At 45.6% G+C, this 20,335-nt stretch overlaps 1 protein-coding gene across 1 annotated transcript in view; it reads left to right on the top strand.

Moving 5' to 3' along the window:
- Window positions 1-15,499, top strand: part of ALDH8A1 (aldehyde dehydrogenase 8 family member A1) — a 21,413-nt gene extending 5,914 nt beyond the window's left edge. The window contains exons 4-7 of the mRNA XM_008691070.1: window positions 1,356-1,505; window positions 5,579-5,835; window positions 9,194-9,355; window positions 14,562-15,499. Coding sequence (XP_008689292.1) covers window positions 1,356-1,505; window positions 5,579-5,835; window positions 9,194-9,355; window positions 14,562-15,014 — 1,022 coding nt within the window. The 3' untranslated portion in view covers window positions 15,015-15,499. The remainder of the gene's footprint in view (window positions 1-1,355; window positions 1,506-5,578; window positions 5,836-9,193; window positions 9,356-14,561) is intronic.
- The last annotated feature ends 4,836 nt before the right edge of the window (window positions 15,500-20,335 follow it).

The raw sequence follows: 20,335 nt of genomic DNA, 5'->3' as shown, positions 1-20,335 counted from the left end.
AAAAAAAAAAAAAAAAAGTTTATTTCCAGAGGGTCTTGTAGTTAAGAGCATGGATTTTGGATATGTGCAGGGCCAGCTTCATAACATTTGTATGCTTGAAGATTCTTATCTGAAAAACCGGGAGAATAGTTTAATTTTATATTTATATATTTGTAGGTCACTAGAACAGTGCCAGGTAGATTAGTCTTGACTCAATTAGTTGCTTCCCGCTTTCTATTGGAGGACATATAAACGCGAGCAATGACTGAAAGTATCCACTAGATGTCACTGTTCCTCCAACCGCCAAACACCCTTATTTGTTACATTTTATGACAGGATGAAAGAAAATAAATTAAAAGGAAAGAAAATGGAGCATATTACCACTTTGGTTATTTGAGCCCTTTGGAAATCATATTTTTAAGGAGTTAGGAAAAGCTCAAGCCTCCCTCTTAGTAGTATGGTGATATATAATGCAGAAAAAATATTCTGTTATCCTCTAAATAAAAGATTTTCTAACAAGAAAATAATCACATAAAAATATGTTTGTTTTCACAGCATAGGTTTAAGGGAAGAGTATAAAATAAGATGAATCCATTTACATATTCATAAGGTAGATTGTGTGTGTGTGTGTGTGTGTGTGTGTGTGTTATGGTTGGAAACCTGGTTGGTTTCAGAATATTACATGGAGACACGTTCTGGATGCTGGTTCTATTACTTATTTAGCAATCTTATCTGCTCATGATACAGGTGAGAACCTAGAAAGAATTTTTTATTAAGAAATCCTCTGGCTAGTTAAAATGGATTTCATAGTTTATGCATCAAAATTCATTGGCTTTACTAATAGGAGGGCCCCCACAAGGCAGACTCAGAAGCCATTTGCTCTCATTTTACCAATAATTCTAAAAAGCTTGAGATTTTATGTCTTAATCCACAACAGGTTAGAAACAGTGATGGAAAAACTTAAAAGAAATAGTAGCTAGACAGTTTGATGATGAAGAAGGAGATAGAAGTTTAAAAAAAATGTAAAAGTCAGTCTATAAATCTCAAAACTCATCATATTCTGAAACTATTTAGTAACAGGTGACAAACTCTCGGCCCTGGACCTTACATTGCTGTTGTTCATACATACAATTGTTACATCATCAAGAAAAGAGTAAATTGTATTGACTGATAGTTTTAAAAGGCGCAGTAATGCTTGTAATACATTTTAGAGTTATTTCCCTGAGGTTGGCTACAAGGAAGCAAAGTTTGGGGTTTTAGAAAAGTAAGCCTAAGTTTTATGCAGGGTGAAGGAGTTCCATGTTAAGAAACCCAGTTGGCCGGTCTACTTTAAGGGGCCTGCCATTGGTGTCAGTGTTTCTGTTCTCCTCTTGTAGCCGGTCTGATCAGCCCCTGGAATTTGCCTCTCTACTTGCTGACCTGGAAGGTGGCGCCGGCCATCGCTGCTGGCAATACTGTGATAGCCAAGCCCAGTGAGCTGACTTCAGTGACCGCATGGATGATGTGCAAACTCCTGGAGAGAGCAGGTAATGAGCTGTGGGTCTGGACAGGCACAGGGTTGGCTTTGGGGTCGCAAGTTTTGTGGGCTTGAGCCACCTCAGCCTCACTGACATTTGAAAAGTTGTTTTGGATAAAAATCTGCTCGGAGCAAAATTGATTCCATTGACATCTTTGGTTTTCCTCTCTCTGATCCTTTTCTGAGAAATCCCATTCATGCACAGGGCTGGGTCACACTGCTTCCTCTCTTCAACCCTGCCCGTGCCCCTGCAGGAATGTTCCCCCGGCAGCGGGGGTAGGCAGGCAGCGAAATGATTGCACAACTGTGAAGTGACAGCAGGCTTAAAGAACCCAGTCAACTCAGACACCAGCCTGCTCCAGAGATGGTCTTCAATGGTCAATTTAAATCTCGTATTTGAACCACATGTTAATCTTGACGCAAGTGAGGCTACTGTTAGGTACTTCACTGGTTTGTATGGTTATACGATACCCGCTAGAAGTAGCCATTTTCGAGAGATTTGAATCTACCTCCCTCAGTTTTCCCTGCATTTGGAGCCACTGTGTGGAAGCTGATACAATATGGCTCCTTGTCCTCTTTATGTCAACAATGTCATGGCCACATTCAAGGTATGTTCCTGGGTACGTCCTGGGGTATAACTCAGCACGGGGACAGTCTGACACCGCACCAGGGTTGGAGGAAGTCAGGAGACCCTAGCTTGCAACCCACAAGAAAGCCCCTCACTATTAGGTCCCTCATACACACCTTGGGCTGGGATGATGGGTGGGTGGTGGGAAACAGGCTGTCTTTCTGTCAGTCTCTGCTGTACGTACTTCCTTCAAGCCCACAGAGACAGTACTGCTGGGCTCACCCATATCCATAAAGTAGGTAGTTGGAAAGAACCCATATCTCCCTCTTCTGGATACTTTATCTCTCCAAGCAAAAACATACATGTTGGTTTCCAAGAAAGTTGGGACAGTTCTTTACTCCAGGATTTAGATGTCAGGTTGAACTGTGTGGTCTTATGAGCCTAGTCGAGCTGCCCATTTCCCTTGTATTGTGCAGAGGCATGAGGCCTCCCAGCTTCAGTCTTTGGGATGATACTTATGGATGCCTTAGGCTTCTGGAGGGTGTATGATAGAAATGTGCCTACCTCTCCCATGTCCCACAGGTGTCATCCATTCCTTACATGAGGGATCGCATTCTAATGCCATTCTTTGTCAAATTAACTGCCAAGTGTTTATAGAGGTCCAAGGCCTTTCTTCTCTGTCTGTTGACTGTAGGCTCCCTGGAGTGGACAGAAGTGGGGCCGATGCTCTGCTGTGATCCATGTTGGGGAGGGCACCCATGCAGGTGGGTTGGTGCCACAGAGCTGTGCCCCCAGAGCCACTCTCTCTTGAAGTCAACCACAGCTTGATCTATGATGATTTCTCTTCCCTAAGCACTCTCTGCTTCCATACACCCAGCCCCTGGTCTGCATGAGAGTTTTACATTTCCGTATATTTGCACAGCATTGATCTTTCTTGTGAACAAATAAGCTTGTTATACCAAGACAGTTCTTCTCTCCTTCCCTGCCTCTGCTGGATTTGCTAAACTTTCTTCTTCTGGCCACCACAGAGAGTGTAAGGCTCAAATCGCACTTGTCTTAAGCCCTAGTTTCTCCATTTGGATTGAGAATCTGTATGAGACATGTTTAATAGTGTAAGAAAAAGAAAGCTAGCATGACCTCGTACTGCATTCTGGGTATTTAAAGAACCAGTCCTTGAGTCCTGAGCATTCAAACAGACTTGACAGGTGACCTTCCTGTGCAGTAAAATCATTTAAAAAAGTATACCGTGAGTATCTCTTTTATAGTTCTAGAATATTCATTTCTTCTTGGGGGCACGAAATGTATGCCTCTGTCCTGGAGTGTGGATTTCGGGCCCTTCCTAGTTTTGTTCTGCCCAATGGAAGCTTGTTGCCATCCTGCCATCCCTGTGTTGTCCGTTAGTCAGCTACTCTGAGTTTTACCGAATTGTTATTTGCCAACGTAGTGCCTTCTTCTCTGATAAGTGGCATATCTTAAGGATAGAGGGCTGATGTCTCTAGAAAAATTCATTACTGTCTCGATCAAATGGCAAAGTGGTGCCGAGAAATAATGGCCAGTAGGTGGCTTCTAACGTATTAACACCAAAGTTCAAGGAAACGTAAAGCATTAATGCCGTTGTGTAGAAGGCAATTGACTGCTGAAATGAGCTCACTTTCCTGGGATGATAAGTATGTGGTGTTTCTAAGTTTTCTTCTCTCTTCGTTAAAATGCTGTTGTATACGTTAGAAGTGATTTTGTCCATTTTTGCCTTCAGGATTTATAAAACCCAATAGTCCACCTTCTCTTGCCCCCAAACCCCAATCAGAAAATATCGGGCAAATATTCACATGCCCACGGTCTGATGGAGATGCAGGACCCCAGCCTACAAATGGTGGGAAACTTGTCCTTGTCTGTCCCCCATCAACTACCATGAGGACCCCTTTCCTGAGCCTCCTCTTTGCCCCAACGCAAGGCTCAGCAGCTCTCACAGGTGCTTGGCCCTGGGTCTGCCCTCCCTGGCAGTGACCTGTGATCCAGGACTGACCCATGCTAGATTTCAGTGAGTGTGCACATGCATATAAAGGTGGGGCCATTAGAGGTGAAGCTCTGCCAGCTGCCACCACGAGTCATTGATTCTCCACACCTGTCTCCTAGGCTCACCTGAAGGGGGCCTCGTGTGTCCCCTCAAGTGATCGGGCTAAGGCTCTGGCTTGATGGGCAGGTGTTCTGGATGAAGACGGATCATCAATGAGAACTTGTTATTTATGCTTTAAAAGCACATTCTGGAAGAGATGGTTCTAATCCCACAGAGTGTGTTTCTAGGAGAGAATGTCTACCGTGGACAGGGGAAGACAGTGGGAGCAGGGAAGTAGTTCAAAAATCTTACGCGCTGGAGGTGTTCTGCGTCTGCTCTACTTCCGGGCTGAAGAAGTGTGGGGAGTAAACTCAGCTACCTCCGGGCAAACCCTAAGAGCTTCCTGGACACGACACGATTGCACATAGATTTTTTTTCCTGGACACATAAAGCTTTCCAGAATCAAGGACCATTTCTGATTTGGATAATGTACACAAAGCCTTCATTCATTCATTCACTTGATTATTTGTTAAGTCTACACCCGGTTTTGCCTCCTAGTGGTGGCTATTCAACCTCATTTTTGCCTCAGTTGGGATGAGGTGAGGATAGTAATCCTCCCTACCTCATCCAGTGGCCGGGAGATCTAAATCGCTTCCAGCAATGGACTGACCCACAGTGAATGTGAGCACTTACTGGTATTAATCTATCTGGCAGACTAGGGCCATGGCATGGGGGGGGAGGGGGAGACCAATGGGGAGCAGAACACAGATGCCATTTCTGCCCTTAGCGCACCTGCCAGTGTTCGCTAGGTAATAAACCAGTAAAGCCATAAACACATAAAAAGATACACGTGAACGTGGGGCTAGGGTCTCGTGCTAGAAAGATGGGGGCACCTGTTTTTGGGTGTTCTTGGTACGTTAAGTCAGTCTTAGAGTGTATGTCCGTATCATGGGACACATTGACCTTTAACTCAATGCTCACCTTCCCGGAGGAGCCCTCCCTCACTTCCCTGGACCAAGACAGTCAGTCTCTTCTTCCCTCTGCTTCACATTTTCACACTGAAATGTGACTCCTGAATGCCGACTTGGAGCAGGGCTCTCCTACCTTACAGGGCTTGACCTGCCTGAGGCTATCTCTGCGCCCCCTGTCCCTGATGCCTAGTCAATATCATGGAATGAATTAATTTGAATGTTCTACTCTTCATTTTTCTAAGGCCAAGCACCTGGAGAATCCCACCTAGGGCACCCTGGAGCAAGGTGGCGCTATAGTCTTTGCTTTGCTGTTAAACTGGAGACAGGCATCAAAGTCTACTCCCACCCGTTCGGGCTACTGCACTTTCCAGGAGAGCCTCTATGTCACCCGAAGTTCTGAACATACAGAGAAGAATTACTGTTGTAATTCTGTCACTGTTTCTGTATCCCATCCAGATACAGACCTGGAGACTGTTCTGTTTCCTGTCCAGGTGTTCCCCCAGGTGTGGTAAATATTGTGTTTGGCACGGGGCCCCGGGTAGGCGAGGCCCTGGTGTCCCATCCAGAGGTGCCCCTCATTTCCTTCACGGGGAGCCAGCCCACAGCCGAGCGGATCACACAGCTGAGTGCTCCCCACTGCAAGAAGCTCTCCCTGGAGCTGGGGGGCAAGAACCCCGCCATCATCTTTGAGGACGCCAACCTGGAGGAGTGCATTCCAACGACGGTCAAGTCCAGCTTCGCCAACCAGGTGTGTCCTCTGGGTTGGTTTGGTTTGTTTTTAGTTAGTTTGCTTTTAAACTCTGTGACCCGGTCAGACTGGGTCTGTTTCATCACGGTGCCAAGCCAGGAGCGAGCGGTCCGTCTGGTGCCGTTTCAGGGAGAGGAGATTGTTACATCGTGTTATTCCACTGCCTCTCTGTTTTGTCTCGATGTCCGTCTGCGGTCTTGTGGGATCACAGCTTCTGCTGTGCGAGCTCCAGGGCTTGAGTTACGGGGCGTGGCAGGTATTACCAGCCACGGGCAAAACGGCGGACCGTTTGCTTCGCCAAGCCTTTTCATCCCTTTATTCATAGTTACCGCCGTTCTCTTCCCGCCGTCTGAATGTCCTATCTCCAGTAAACCTTGTGTTCCCCCCAAAGCATCCCAAATGCAGCACACGCTTAGAAATGATGCCTGAACCAGTCGAGAGCACGTTTCTGATGTTGGAGTCATGGATGTCATGGAGTCATGAGCAACATTGCACCTCCCGAAATTGTGACCAGATGTGTTTCTGGAGGCCACAGTTCTCAGCAGATTCTTCGAGGCCATGGCATCCCAAAGGGTTAGGAACCCTGACCCAGACAGACCAGACTGTAAGCCTCACAAAGAGTCTGCTTTGGGGCCACATTTGACCTTCAACGCCCAGGATCAGGCCTAGGGTGGAGCAGCTGTGCACAAATACTGAACGATTTTCTCCAAAGGGTCTGCTTTTTAAAAATTTTAGCAGCGAACAAAGAATTAACTAAAGAGTTAGAGCCGCCATAGAAAGAAAGATGAGTGAAATGAAGTCTATCTTTATTTAACTTGCATAAGTTGCCGTAACCTTTTGAACCTTCATTTCTTTACCTGTAAACTCATGGAAGCAGAAATGATGCCTTCCAGTAGCGATTTTGTGAATTGTAGGCTGAAAACCATGCTTGACAGTGGTTCTTTTGGTGATCATTATAATTGTAATTATTTCTCTCACTGTAATTCTTAGAGAAAGTGGCTTTTTTTCTGTATCTCTCTCTGTACCTCTGTTTACAGGTACGTCTGTGTCTATAAGGAGAGTTTTTCTGGATCAATAGACTTAAATTTTAGATTTTAGAAAATAGACTTGCAATTTCATGATATAGCTATTTTAATCATTAAAATAAACAAGTACCAAAATGAAAAATTAAATCAAGCATTTGGGTGGCTTAGTGGCAACAAGGGTAGGGGGCAAGCTGTAGACGGAGAAACAGCTGAGCGGACATTGGGTGAACTCCGCATGAAGGAAAACATATTCTGAGCACGGGGATGGGCTGTGGCTTCTTGGCTACCAGGATTGTGCCAGAACTTGAAATTGCTAGGAGAGCCTTCCCCTTGGGGGTATTTTAAATGTCAGTGGGGAAAAGGACAGGAACCCAACTGGCGAATTCAAGACAACAAACAGATTTTAGGCAAACTCGAGGGGCTGGTTTCTTTTTCCTGAACGGAGAGATGAGTCCCACGTAACGAGCAGTTCTTCCTCAGTTGAACGTAATGGGCCCCTTCGAAACATCTGTGTCATGCGTAGTCGCCTTTGGCTGGGGCACACTCACACTTCGACATGCTGTGGGACACAGAAGAAATGAATGCAGACTTGAACATCGATCACTCAGACTGAAGTTGAGACTTCCTGTGCCTGGTGGACTGGGGCTTGTTTGTTTAAATCTCCATTTCCGAATCGTAAGCTGGGAAAACTACTGCAGCGCTGAATTATTATGAGAAAAGCACCCTGCACGGTGTCCGGCATGCAATAAATAATATTTCCCTTTTCTCATTTCCTCCAAAGTCATGCCCCTGGAGATCCTAGCATTATCTATGCTTTCCTGGCACTAAGTAATCAGGGAAACCCGGATCAGGTAACCCCTCAACTCTCTTTACCACGCCCTCCCTCCCCACACGGCCGAGGGCAGTTGTGTCCGGAGATTTCCCCAGCCAGATATGCAGCTGGTTCTTATAGTGATTCTGGGTTGCAGAGAGAATTTTTTGTTTCAAAACAGGGATGATTTAATTTGGACAATACACCTTCGCACAACTATCAAAATAATTAGAAATATTCCATCCTTAGGATGGTTGTGAAGATCAAATATAAATGTGAAAATCATTATTTATGTAGACACATACTTACCATACATACATCATGCTTTGAGCTGTCTAGACCGTGGTTTGTAAGTGATCGTACGCCATATTCAAACGATAGTAAGCATACAGTATCTCTATTTGGATGTCTATTTGGCATCTGAACCTCACTGTGCAAAGCAGAACTCTTGACTTCCCTCCCTCTCCTTTCCCTGCAATACCGCTCCTCTCCCTTGGACTTGCCTTTCTGGGGCACTACCATCTGCTCAGAGGCTCCATCAAAAACCTTGTTCTTACCCCGACCTTGTATCTCACTAACCCATCAGCCCATCTTGTCGGCTCAATCATTCATATATATCTTGGAACCCATCACTTCTGCAGAGCATTGAAACTCGTTTTCTTGCACTTTGGGCTCCCGTGTCCCTTTACAAATCTGGTGATGTCATGGATGCCTATCACTTCGCTCATCTCCACCGGTCCTGCCCTGGTCCAAGCTACCTCCGCTTATCTGGACTTCTGGAATACTCTCTGAGCGCTACTCTGATCCCACTCTCGTTCCCTTCCATTCTATTCTCCACCCAGCTGCCGGAACGATCATTTAACAATGGAAATCTGATTATATCTTATCATGCTGCTGCTTAAAGCCTTCCACGGTCTTTTCACGAGACCAACAGCAAGACACAAACTCCTTGTGAGCCTGTGGGACTCCGCGTGGTATGGCCTTGCTCCTCACCTCCTGCCCTCCTTTCCTACCCTCCCTACCCCCATTGCTGCCTCCTGCTTGCCTTCTTGTCTCACTGCACACACCGCACCACGGCAAGCATGCTCCTGCAGCAAGAAGCCGCTCTACCCTTCCTGCAGAGAATTGCTTTCCTCCACATCGAGCCCAGCCAGCTCCTTCCCATCAATCAAATGTCAATTCAAATACCCCCTCTTCACAAGGGCCTTCCAGAACTCCCTTTACTAGAAGGGACTAGAAGCGGCACTTTTCCATTGATTTCTATTCCCATCCTCTGCTTAATTTTCTTGTATTGCTTTGCTCATGACCTAAAATTATATTATTGATTGAGCTCATTTACTTGTGCTGTTGTCTGACTTCCCCACAAGACTGTGTGTTCCCCGTGGTGGGACTTTGTTTTATCAGTGTCTCCCATGGCCTAGACCAGTGCTTGGCAACTGACATGTAGGTGCTCCGAAATGCAGGGAGACCTACCCATGAAGGAGTGTGTCTTGCCATTGTCCTCACGTGTCGTTCTTGACAGGGTGAAATCTGCCTCTGTACCAGCAGAATCTTTGTCCAGAAGAGCATCTATAGTGAATTTTTGGAGAAGTTTGTGGAAGCTACCAGAATGTGGAAAGTTGGCATTCCCTCCGATCCATCGGCCAGCATGGGGGCTCTGATAAGTAAAGCTCATTTGGAGAAAGTAAGTAAATCTCTGCAATGGGAGTCTGGGGAGAAGCTCAGTGCAGGGCATAGCACACACTCATGCTTTGAAATGTTGTTAATTACTACCCTATGCTTAAAAAAATTCCGACCTGCAGGAAGTGGTTTCTGGATATAGAGCCTACAAATGTTAGATATGAATGCACGAATGTAGTTCAGATTAAAGCAGCGTCCATCTGGAATGAATGAATTTGAGAGGTCAGCATGGAGATACCATGGAGAGCAAGGAAGACAAATTTCAAATATAAGGGTCAGCTGATAAGAATGATGTGGACTAAGGGTGGCAGGAATTTCCATCGATAAAAGTTCTCAGCGGAAAGGGTTCTGCCTGTGGCTTAGAGCAGATGGAATTCTGGACGTGCCAGCAGGCATGATCCAAATGGCGTGGTCCTTAGTGGGTAGTGTTCGTGGTGGTCTACGTGGGGGAAGCCGTGGATGGTCTCTGGCTGGTTTGTGGAATTTAGGTCTTTAAGTCCATCTTCATGTACTACCTGATGTGACTCCCAAAATAAATCATAGGATGTTGGAGCTGGAGGACCCGTTTTCAGGTCTGGGAACGGAGACCCACCAAGGAATATATGCCCCGTCAGTTAGCCAGTGAGGGACAGAGCCTTTACTTAAGTTTGTAGAAATCTTTGACACTGCACAGATTTATTGCATTTTCCGTTTGACTTTACAACATTGTGAAGGCCAGATGCTCTTAGCGGAGGGAGTAGTAGCGTGGTGGCCTCTTCTTATTTCTTCTGTTTTCTCAGTGAACTAGGAAGCAGGGTGAGGAGGGGAGAAGGTGCTGAGGGCTCAGGAGGGAGGAGAGGATGTGAAACAGTCCTGCAGGACACCAGGAGGGATTCCCGTTGTTTCTAGCATTGTAACCACAGAAACTGTGGACAAAAGCCAAGAATCCTAGTAGCTCTAAACTACAAATGATATTTGATTTTTTTTAAGACTTGAAACATTGACGAGGTTTTAAGTCCGGTGTCAACCTCTCCCTCATGTATCTTAGCCCAGAAATGCCATCTTCGATGAAACCAAATTATGCTGGAAAGACAAGCGTTTACTTAACATGTTGGTTGGATTCTGTTTGCTTACTGTCATTTCAGTGTAGTATACTTAGATGCCATGAATAACTCTGAAAATGCTGAAGCTTACAGTAAGCAGTTTTTTTTTTCCAACCACATTCAAACATAAGCCCAGATTTATCTTTCAAATGGAAGCTTTTAAAACTCCCATGTATTTTTACCATCATATATTTTCTATCTCGGTCAAATAACTAAGAAAAGAAATAAACTTTCTATTTTAGAATAACTGAAGATTTATAGAAAAATCTCAAAGATGAGGCCGAGAGTTTCTATATCCATGCACACGGCTTTGCCTTTTGCTAACGTCTTCCGCGTCCACGATACAATGGTCCACACTAAGAAACCAAGGGTGGCACGTGACTATGAGCCAAACTGCAGACTTTTCAATCAACTTCTCTTGACTTTCTACTTGATCCTTACAGAAAATAATTTTTCAGCCACTTCCTTATTAAAATAAAGTACAATGAATTACTCTGCCCTCATCTCAGAAAGCTCCATGGCTCTACTGCTTTTAAGGAGAAAGATTTTGTACACATGGTTAAAAATTTCAAAATAGTTTTTTATCATTGGCCAATTTATTTTAATTTTTTTATTTTTTTTTGAGATTTTGTTTATTTATTTGAGAGAGAGAGAGAGAGCATGAACAGGAGGGAGAGGGAGAAGCAGGCTCCGCGCTGAGCAGAGAGCCCCACATGGGGCTCAATCCTAGGACTCTAGGGTCACGACTCAAGCCAAAGGGAGACGCTCAACCAACTGAGCCACCCAGATGCCCTGGCCAATTTATTTTATTGTTCTTTTTCTAGGGAAGAACACTAAAGATGGTATTCCCATTACTCCGCCACATATAAACGTGCTGCGATCAATGCAGCTCTCTTGTTTTGTGGAGACTGGATCCCCCCCCTTCCCCTCTGCCTCGTAGAGTGGCCCTCAGGTGGCCTTACATTACCCCCCCAAGTGAAGCGTGGGGCAATCCTGCTGAGGCTCCGAGGGTTCCTCGACATCTGCCAGCCTCACTGCTCCACCCTGAGCACGAGTGCCCAGATGCAAGGAGTCTCGGCTTCCCCTTCTGAGTCTCCCACCAGGTGGACCCAGGATGAGGGGCTGGCAGGTCAATTCTTGTGAGAAGGCCCTGGTATCTCGGCCCTTGAAAGAGAGAACTAATGGAAGCAGCTAAGGCAGTGTAAATGTGGCCTTTGCAGTGGGACGCTTTTCAGTTTGCTATGCTGCTTCGGAGATCAAGGGGGGAGTGGACACGTTCACTGGTGGCCATCTTTCCTCGCCTCTCCCAGAAAGCTGTGGGGGCTGCGTAGCAAGAGGGGCCTGCCCGCCATCTTTGTATTCCACTTCTCCTCTGCAGTCTGTCTGTGTCTTCTTTGAAGCAGATTAGTCCTGCAGAGTCTGGGTCTTGTGTCCATCTTACTTCTGTGTGGTTGTCACGATAGATGGCGAGGCAGTGACAGAAGAGTGCAATTAGAATACGTAGAAGTGTTCTGTCGTGGCAAAGGGCGCAGAACCTCAGAGCGACGCAGCTCGCTCCTAAGTGGGTGTGTGACTCGCCTGCGTCCCAGTCATGCAGGTGACTCTGTCCTCCAGGAGTGAAGAAAAGGCTCTCTGCCTGTTTCACAGGTTGCTTCTTGTTTTTGCTTTTGTTTTTCTTTTCACCCCCGTGAATTCTTTTCCACGTGACTGTCTGGAGAACCTGGCTAGATGCCAGCCTGCCCATAATGCAGGTGATCGGAGATGGAGTGCTTGAGTGTTGACAGGCTGGCAGAGCACAGGGCAAGGTCACAGGGGCGTTCCCCAGTAGGGCCGGGCTGCAGGCCCTTAGTAAAGGTCCACTTTTGCAGTTTGCTCTCTTCTTTTGTCAGGTTAAAAAAAGCTGACCTGCAGTGTGGGCACATCTCTGAAGTCTCCAAGCTAGTAAGCGTCGGATGGTGTGTTAAACCACCACTTTCTTCACCGACAGCACCAGTGGTGACGGGCATTCAGAAGACTTTCTGCATGCCAGGCGTTATGCGAAATATTTTACATACATTTTATCTAATCTTACAAATAGGTGGGAACGTTAATCCCATTTTTCAGAGGGGAAACAGCATTGAAAATCCCTCAGCGAGCAAGTGGAGGGTCTGGGATTCGAACCCTTGGGCTCCCCCACCTGCCCATCTGACCTCTGTGCTTGGATTTTATGGGCAAAGCTACGAAGTACTAACTACTTTCTGCTCTCAGAAGAGGTTTTATAGTAATAACTGATTACATTTTATGGCATATTACCAGTCACAACATTTTCTTTTTGCAGTTTTCCTGAAAATCTCTGTCCCTGAGCCGCTAGTATAGATATCATTCTATCGTCCAGTGATACTTCTTCCAGAAGATAAATTTGGTTTACTATGCATCATCTTATATATTACAAATTTGGAAAAGTTCACCATTTGAAAATTTTCCTTCATCTTTTATTAACCAAGAGCCCCTAAGAAATAATCATGAAATTCCATGTAGACGAGATAATCTAAAGCCACTCCGTGTTTGAATCATGGAAAAATGTTCAGGCCCTGAGTTTAGCAGGCGCCCCTGGAGACCTTTGCCTCAACTTCCCTGTTCACGCATTATATTGCCTTTGGTATCTTTTAATTAATCTGAGTGGGTTGTTTCAACAGGAGTAAGAGAATAGGGGAAAGGGAATTCCAGACCTAATTTAGTCTCCACCCACAAACTAGACTAGGGCTTTTCTGGGAGAGCTTTGAGATCATTGGGAGCATTGGGGGAAAATGTGTAACAGAGTGGAATACGAAGCTGTTCCAAATAATCTATGTTTTAGAAGTCTTTGACTTCATGGCTTATTAAGTGTTCTGTAAATTAGAGTAAAATTAATACTAAAACAACATTACTGTTTAATTTTTACATGGCAGGGGCGCCTGGGTGGCACAGCGGTTAAGCATCTGCCTTCGGCTCAGGGCGTGATCCCGGCGTTCTGGGATCGAGACCCACATCAGGCTCCTCCGCTGTGAGCCTGCTTCTTCCTCTCCCACTCCCCCTGCTTGTGTTTCCTCTCTCACTGGCTGTCTCTATCTCTGTCGAATAAATAAAATCTTTAAAAAAAGTTTTTTTTACATGGTAAACACATAGCTGTACATTGAATATAGTTCTACAACGGAGTACTAATCTAATACTGGGGCCGAACGCTCAGGTAAATATGTGATAAGTAGGAATCCAAAGTATGACTTCGAAACTTACCCTGCCTTTGATGTACTGCTTAGCTGTTTTTCTATACTTTTAATTTTTGGGATTACTTTTCTACTTCTCCTATGCTTATACTATCCTTCAGGGGTAGGATAATGTATCATTGTGACTGCAATGAAGTTTCCATATATAAACATACAAATCATTTCATAATGAGCCATTTCTACAACCATTGTTAATAAACATCTGTCACTGTCTCCAAGTTACTGGGTTTACTTATTACATAATTTATTTCCCATTATAGTTACCTAGTCTATATTAACTAGGTGTATTTTCAGAACATAATCAGTAATGAGACTGGAAGTTAGAAGTGAATTATTCTGGAAGCCTATCCATTGAAGGGCATCTTGGCCTTTCATGAAATCTTACGCACCATTCAACTTCCCACATTCTGCACTTGACAGAGCGCCCCCCCACCCCGCCCCAAAGTGAGTAACTATTCTTTTGTGTATTTAACTCCTGAATATACCGGGGTGCGAATTCTAGCTCTCCCGTTTATTAGTTGTATGAACCATCTACCCTTTCTGAGGCTCAATTTTATCATCAGCAAATAAGAGAGAATAATATATAGCTAATAGAGTTTTGAGAGAATTAAATGAGAATGTATGAAAAGCATTTATCTACATGCCTGGGACTTAGACAGTAAAGAAATTACTTCCCTCCTCTTCTGTATGAGGGCTGAACGCCCAAGTGATGGTCCGAGCACTTCTGCCCTCAGGCGAGCAGCTGAGCAGTAAGATAATCAACTTTAGATTTCTTAGCAGTGGCCTTATACATATTTCCTAGATGATTCAAAAATATTGAATTTTCTGCTGCTTTGTGTCAAGTCAAACGGTAAGATGTTGCTAATCACGGTTTTCACTCGCCCAGGTCAGAAGTTACATCACGAAAGCCCGGACGGAAGGGGCCCGGATTCTGTGTGGTGAGGGGGTGGACACGTTGAGTCTCCCCCCCAGGAATCAGGCAGGATACTTTATGCTTCCCACAGTGATCACAGACATTAAGGATGACTCTTGCTGCATGAAGGAAGAGATATTTGGTCCAGTGACGTGTGTCGTCCCCTTCGATAGTGAAGAGGAAGTGATTCAAAGAGCCAACAGCGTTAAATACGGGCTGGCAGCCACAGTGTGGTCCAGCAACGTGGGCCGTATCCACCGGGTGGCCAAGAAGTTGCAGTCGGGCTTGGTCTGGACCAACTGCTGGCTCATCAGAGAGCTCAACCTCCCTTTTGGGGGGATGAAGAGCTCTGGGGTGGGTAGAGAAGGAGCCAAGGACTCTTATGAGTTTTTCACTGAAATCAAAACCATCACCATTAAACACTGACCTTGGCCGGTGGAGAAGCTGTTATGGTCCATGCCTGGCTGCAGAGAGTCAGTCGTCCAATGCAGTGAGCAGATACACCAGAATAAATTCCAGCACATCTTGGCTCAGTGGGTTTTCTCTACCTTATCCTCAGTAGTTCGTACTTTTATTCATTGTCAAAGAGAGGCTATTTTCATTGTGTCGAAGAAGAGAAGATTTCTGAGCAGGAAGGCACCAAAGCAAGCCAAGTAATTGTCACATTCCTTCTCTGTTGTGTTTTCACTGTAGTTTTTTTCATCATTTTGAATGAATTCTTGGGAGTTTACAGATACTCATTTTTTTCATTTTTAAGTATATGTATGAATGTCAATGATAAAATAACATGGGATTTGTCAGAGCAGGCCTATATGGGAGGTCCCACTAAATACATCTATGCAAGGACAAAGGAAAATAAAATAATGACTACTTTTGGAGGAAACTTGAAGCAAAAAGAGGAAATAGTTTGATCCATTTCTACTCTGGAGTCTAATCAATTCTAATTCTGTCTCTCATGAGACTTACAACCCACTAATCCTAAAAGAATAAATGTTAAGCAATTTTAGGAGCCAATATGACGTACGTCTTCTTGAATTATCCTTTATTCCCCTTTATCCCCATCCTCTTAGGGGTATGGCCTCTATACAAAGTAATAAAGGTATTTCTAGTGGCTTTTTTCTGGATCCCCTAAACTGAGGTTTACAGAGATTAAAGTAGCATGCTCAAGGTCACACGAATGGCATGGGGTAGAGGAAGGATTTGAACCCAGGGCTCTCAGTTCTATAAAGCCACGATCTCTGACTACCTCACACTTGCCTTGGGTTCTGCTCCAGAAGCAGCCACATACTCATGGTTCATGGAACACATCGTGTTGGGTCTGCTCTCCATGTCTCCCTCCCTCTCCCTCTCTCCCCTGTCCCACTCAGCCGCGCAAACCAGGAACTCACTAACTGAAACCATCTGTTTGCAGTCTGACTGCCCAGCTAGACAGGAATTGCCTGAAGGCCCAGGCAGATACCACTCCCCCCTGAAGTCTCCGTTCCCAGCACAGTGCCCGGCACACAGAAGGAGCTCAAAACAATTTCCAGGAATGGAATGAGGTCTTCCTAGTGCTCTGGGGTATTTGTTGCATGGTGTGTGGGGATGGGGGTTGGGTGGAGTGGGGACAGAATAGTCTTCACGGTTTGTGTAGGTTTTTGGATATGTTGGCTTGTTCACAAATGCTGAAAACAGAAGCCCTTTTGAGGTCAAGCAATGGTGTTGGATCATATCTGGTTCCCCGCTTCTCCCCCCTTCCCCTCTCCTTTCCTCACCTGCCCTGTTCTCCAGCTCAGGCCCCAGAGTCTTCATTAGTTAAGTATAGAACCAATTCCAAGAGTCGGTAGGAAGAATTTCAGCAGCTCTTAGTCTTTAAGAACCCACATCTTTGTTCTTGTACCTGGTTGAGCCCAAGCTCGTCCTTATTTCTGAAACTTAAGCCACATCATGATTCCAAATTCTGGTGACTGAACGTCTTTGCTCCCTGTGCCTCAATACCCCCCTCCCACCATGCTTGTGTTCTGCCTCCAAGACAGTTCTCGAGGACATGGAGCTGGCCCTGCTCCTGTCCCTTCTTGTCTGGGCTCTGGATCCTGTCTTGTGGAGGGGACTGCTGCTTGCCGGCAGACGTTCTGGATGCCATTTCCCTTGTCTGTGTCTCTTTGGATCTTCAGAAGCTTCCCCTGGGCTCATGAGGCAGTCACATTAACGTGTGTTGGACCAGACGCTGTTCTTTATCGCCCCAACACGGGGCCGTTCTCGGTTTCGTGAACATCAGTGGCTTTGATGTCTTTGCACCCCACAGCGCCTTTTTTCCTTTGTTCTAGTCTACCCCGGTGAGTTTAGTTCCAAGACCTTCCCCTCCCAGGTCGTCCCACAAGGTCTCAGGCCCCACGTCAGTTTAGGGTGCCCTGTGGGTCTGTGCCGGGGTGACGACAGGGTCCCAGCAGAGCAGCGCCTCTGTGGCTGCAAGGCCACGGGGTCCCCTGCCTGCCGGACTCAGGACTGCTCAGCAAAACACCAGACGGCATGCGCGGGGGTTTCATTCAAATCTGTTGAGTTTTATTTCTGAGCTGCAGGGTGGGTGCTTGGGTGTCTGCTATCCTCTTTCACACGTAGGGAATACATACCTAAAAGGGCAAGTGGATGGGAGAGGGTAGTGAAGGACAGCCTGGAGCCTGCCCGGAGGAAGCTGAGAGCCGCAGAGGTGCCCGCTCCGCGGTGGCCTGGATGGAGAGGAGAGCAGGAGCTGAGGGGGCAGGAACAAAGGCTTAGAGGAGCCGAGCTTCTGAGAGTGCCTAGCGGTGCTTCCCAGTCCCTGAGGGCTCTGGTTCACATGCAGACTGAGATCCAGGGAGGGGTGTTATGGGCAAACTGCTCTTCCAAACCCCCAAAAATAACTTGGCTGACTACCTGTAATAATCAACCAGTATGCTTTTTATTCAGCATTGCTCCTGACCAATCAAGGATCATGAACTATTGGGTGAAAGAGCAAGGAACCGGGGAGAAAGAGATAAAGAAGATGTTGTACATTGAATTCGTCTCAGAGAATTGAGCGACCAGCGCGTTAGTTCCTGCAGCGCACGGTATGCAGAAGGCTCGAGCCAGGGGCACGAAAGAGGCCCGGAAAATTAAACATTGGCTCCCCAAATAAAGTGAAAAATCAATAGAATTGAATCATTGGTTTGGCTGACAGGAGAGTAGCTCAGGGTGCAGAGAATGACAGGAAGGGAAAATGTAAGAGAGAAGCTGAGATGGAGGATAGATCCAGAAAGCTGATAATATGTAGTTCATCTGAGGGGAGAGAACAGAGGTGGAGAAGCAAATAAACGATAAAAACGATGATCCCTGAACTAAAAAATAACTTTCCGATGAAAAACACTCATCCTGTGCCCAGAACTGTTCTGCTGAAATTTACAAATTTCTAGCACAAAGCTTGCAGAGAGAATTACCAGGATACCTACAAGACCCCTCCCAAACCCCCAAAAAACCACAAATACAAGCGTAAGGTTGTCATCATACATATTCCATTAATGATACTGATTTTGGAAGACACTAGAGCAAGATATCGAAGCTCTCAGGAAATGTTATTTTGAACCTAAATCTTACAGCCAGCTAGCCTGTTACTCAAGGATCCAGGCAAAATGAGCCAATGGCCCACCCTGTTTACTCTTCCCAGGGTGACTTGCCATGTACCTCAGGAGAAGGAAAAATGAATCCAATGAACAGCAGAACTGCTAAGGAACAAAATGAAAAGAAATTTCAAATTATCAGCAGCACGCAGGCCCAGAAAGCAGTTGGCCCAAAGTAGAACACTGTAGACAGGAAGTGGTGATTGACGAACACGGATTAAAAAGGTATGTAATGATCTGGAAGATATTCACTCTGTAAAAAGGTCCGCCTGTGTCTATTCTCTCCATTAGAATAAAGGGAACAAAAACTATTCAGAAGTGATGATAAGATGAAGCGAACTAAAGTGACATGACTTGGAAAAGGAGAAAGGGTATGAATAAAGGGAATCCATTTTTCCATTATTTTTTGGATGGATGTTTTGGGTGCCATAAAGTTGCATTTCCATCTTTATGGGTCTTACATACTACTTGGTTCTTTTCTTTCTTTTTCTTTCTTTCTTTCTTTCTTTCTTTCTTTCTTTCTTTCTTTCTTTCTTTCTTTCTTGATTTTATTTATTTATTTGCCAGAGAATGAGAGAGAGAGAGAGGGAGAGGGAGAGAGGGAGCACAAGCAGGCAGGGCGGAGAGAGGAAGAAGCAGGATCCCCACTGAACAAGGAACGTGATGTGGGACTCGATCCCAGGACCCTGGGATCATGACCTGAGCTGAAGGGAGATGCTTAATGGACTGAGTCACCCAGATGTCCCCATGCTACTTGATTCTGCAATTAGTAGTATTTATATAATCTTAATATTATGGATGTCTCTCACTGGCTTTCAATATTTAAAGTCGAGCTACAACGTACAGAAAACAAACTTAAAATGACAGAACAGTAGAGAGGTTCAAGCCCCGATGATGATATTAATCAACTGACAAGTCTGGAAGCGGAAAGGGTGAGCCAGAGGCTAGCCCGCGGGGATCTGCTTTCCTCATCTGACAGCACAGGGAGTGGGTCCATGATGCCAGAAGGCGATGAATCAAGAAGCGAGGACTGAAGCAGATGCTTTATTTTTTTTTAAAGATTTTATTTATTTATTCGACAGAGAGAGAGACAGCCAGCGAGAGAGGGAACACAAGCAGGGGGAGTGGGAGAGGAAGAAGCAGGCTCATAGCGGAGGAGCCTGATGTGGGGCTCGATCCCATAACGCCGGGATCATGCCCTGAGCCAAAGGCAGATGCTTAACCGCTGTGCCACCCAGGCGCCCCGAAGCAGATGCTTTAAAGTGATGCATGTACCTCTTCAAGATCCCAAAATGTTAATGTCACTAACAAAACTTGGAAGGTGAAATACAGGTGAGCTCAGAGTATAAAGCGTATTAAATGCACACACCTTTCCTCACAGGAATCGGATATGTATTATTTGAAGTTGGTAAGGCTAGAAACACAGGCACACACATACGGAGTCGTTTTGTGGTATAGAAGACCTCAAACCAGAGCTGTTTAAAAATGGCTGCTTCTAGCACACCTGGGTGACTCAGTCGGTTAAACGTCTGCCCTTTGGCTCAGGTCTTGATCCCAGAGTCCTGGGATCAAGCCCAGCATTGGGTTGCCTGCTCAGCGGGGAGTCTGCTTCTCCCTCTGGTGCTCCCTCCCCCTTCTTGCACTCACTCTTTCTCTGACAAAAAAAAAAAAAAAAGTTGCTTCTGAGAAGTAGAACTATGGCCAGGTGAGGGGGTGTTTAGATAATGGAGAGACTTTCATTTAAATCATCAAGTACCCTTTGAGTTTATGTTTTTTAGCATGTTATGAATGGTCCTTTGTAAATAATAGCATATATATTTAAAAGCTCTCCCAGTGATTCTTTTTTATACGTGTGGGAATTGGGAAGAATGTTCTCTGCATTGTCCAGAGTATTCTAAGCCCCTGGCCCTCTGAGCTCTGGCTGCCTTAAGAGATCTGAGATCCCCCAGTGTCCTGGAGGCTCAGCCTGATTGTGGAGAACCTGGGAAACCTGCCTCAGGTCAGGTCAGGGGAGGAAGACTCCTCCGGTGCTCCTGGCATGGCCAGTCTGCTCAGCAGAGGATTCCAGAAAGGCAGACCCCAGGAGAACCTCCTTCCCGTTGCCTGCACAGGAGGGTGAGGGGCAGTCCAGGATAA

Source organism: Ursus maritimus, unplaced genomic scaffold, assembly GCF_017311325.1.
Source record: "Ursus maritimus isolate PB19 unplaced genomic scaffold, ASM1731132v1 scaffold_13, whole genome shotgun sequence".
In the NCBI taxonomy this organism is placed as follows: Eukaryota; Metazoa; Chordata; class Mammalia; order Carnivora; family Ursidae; genus Ursus; species Ursus maritimus.
Note: the sequence above shows the minus strand (reverse complement) of the source record. Positions and strands in the feature narration are given on the sequence as shown.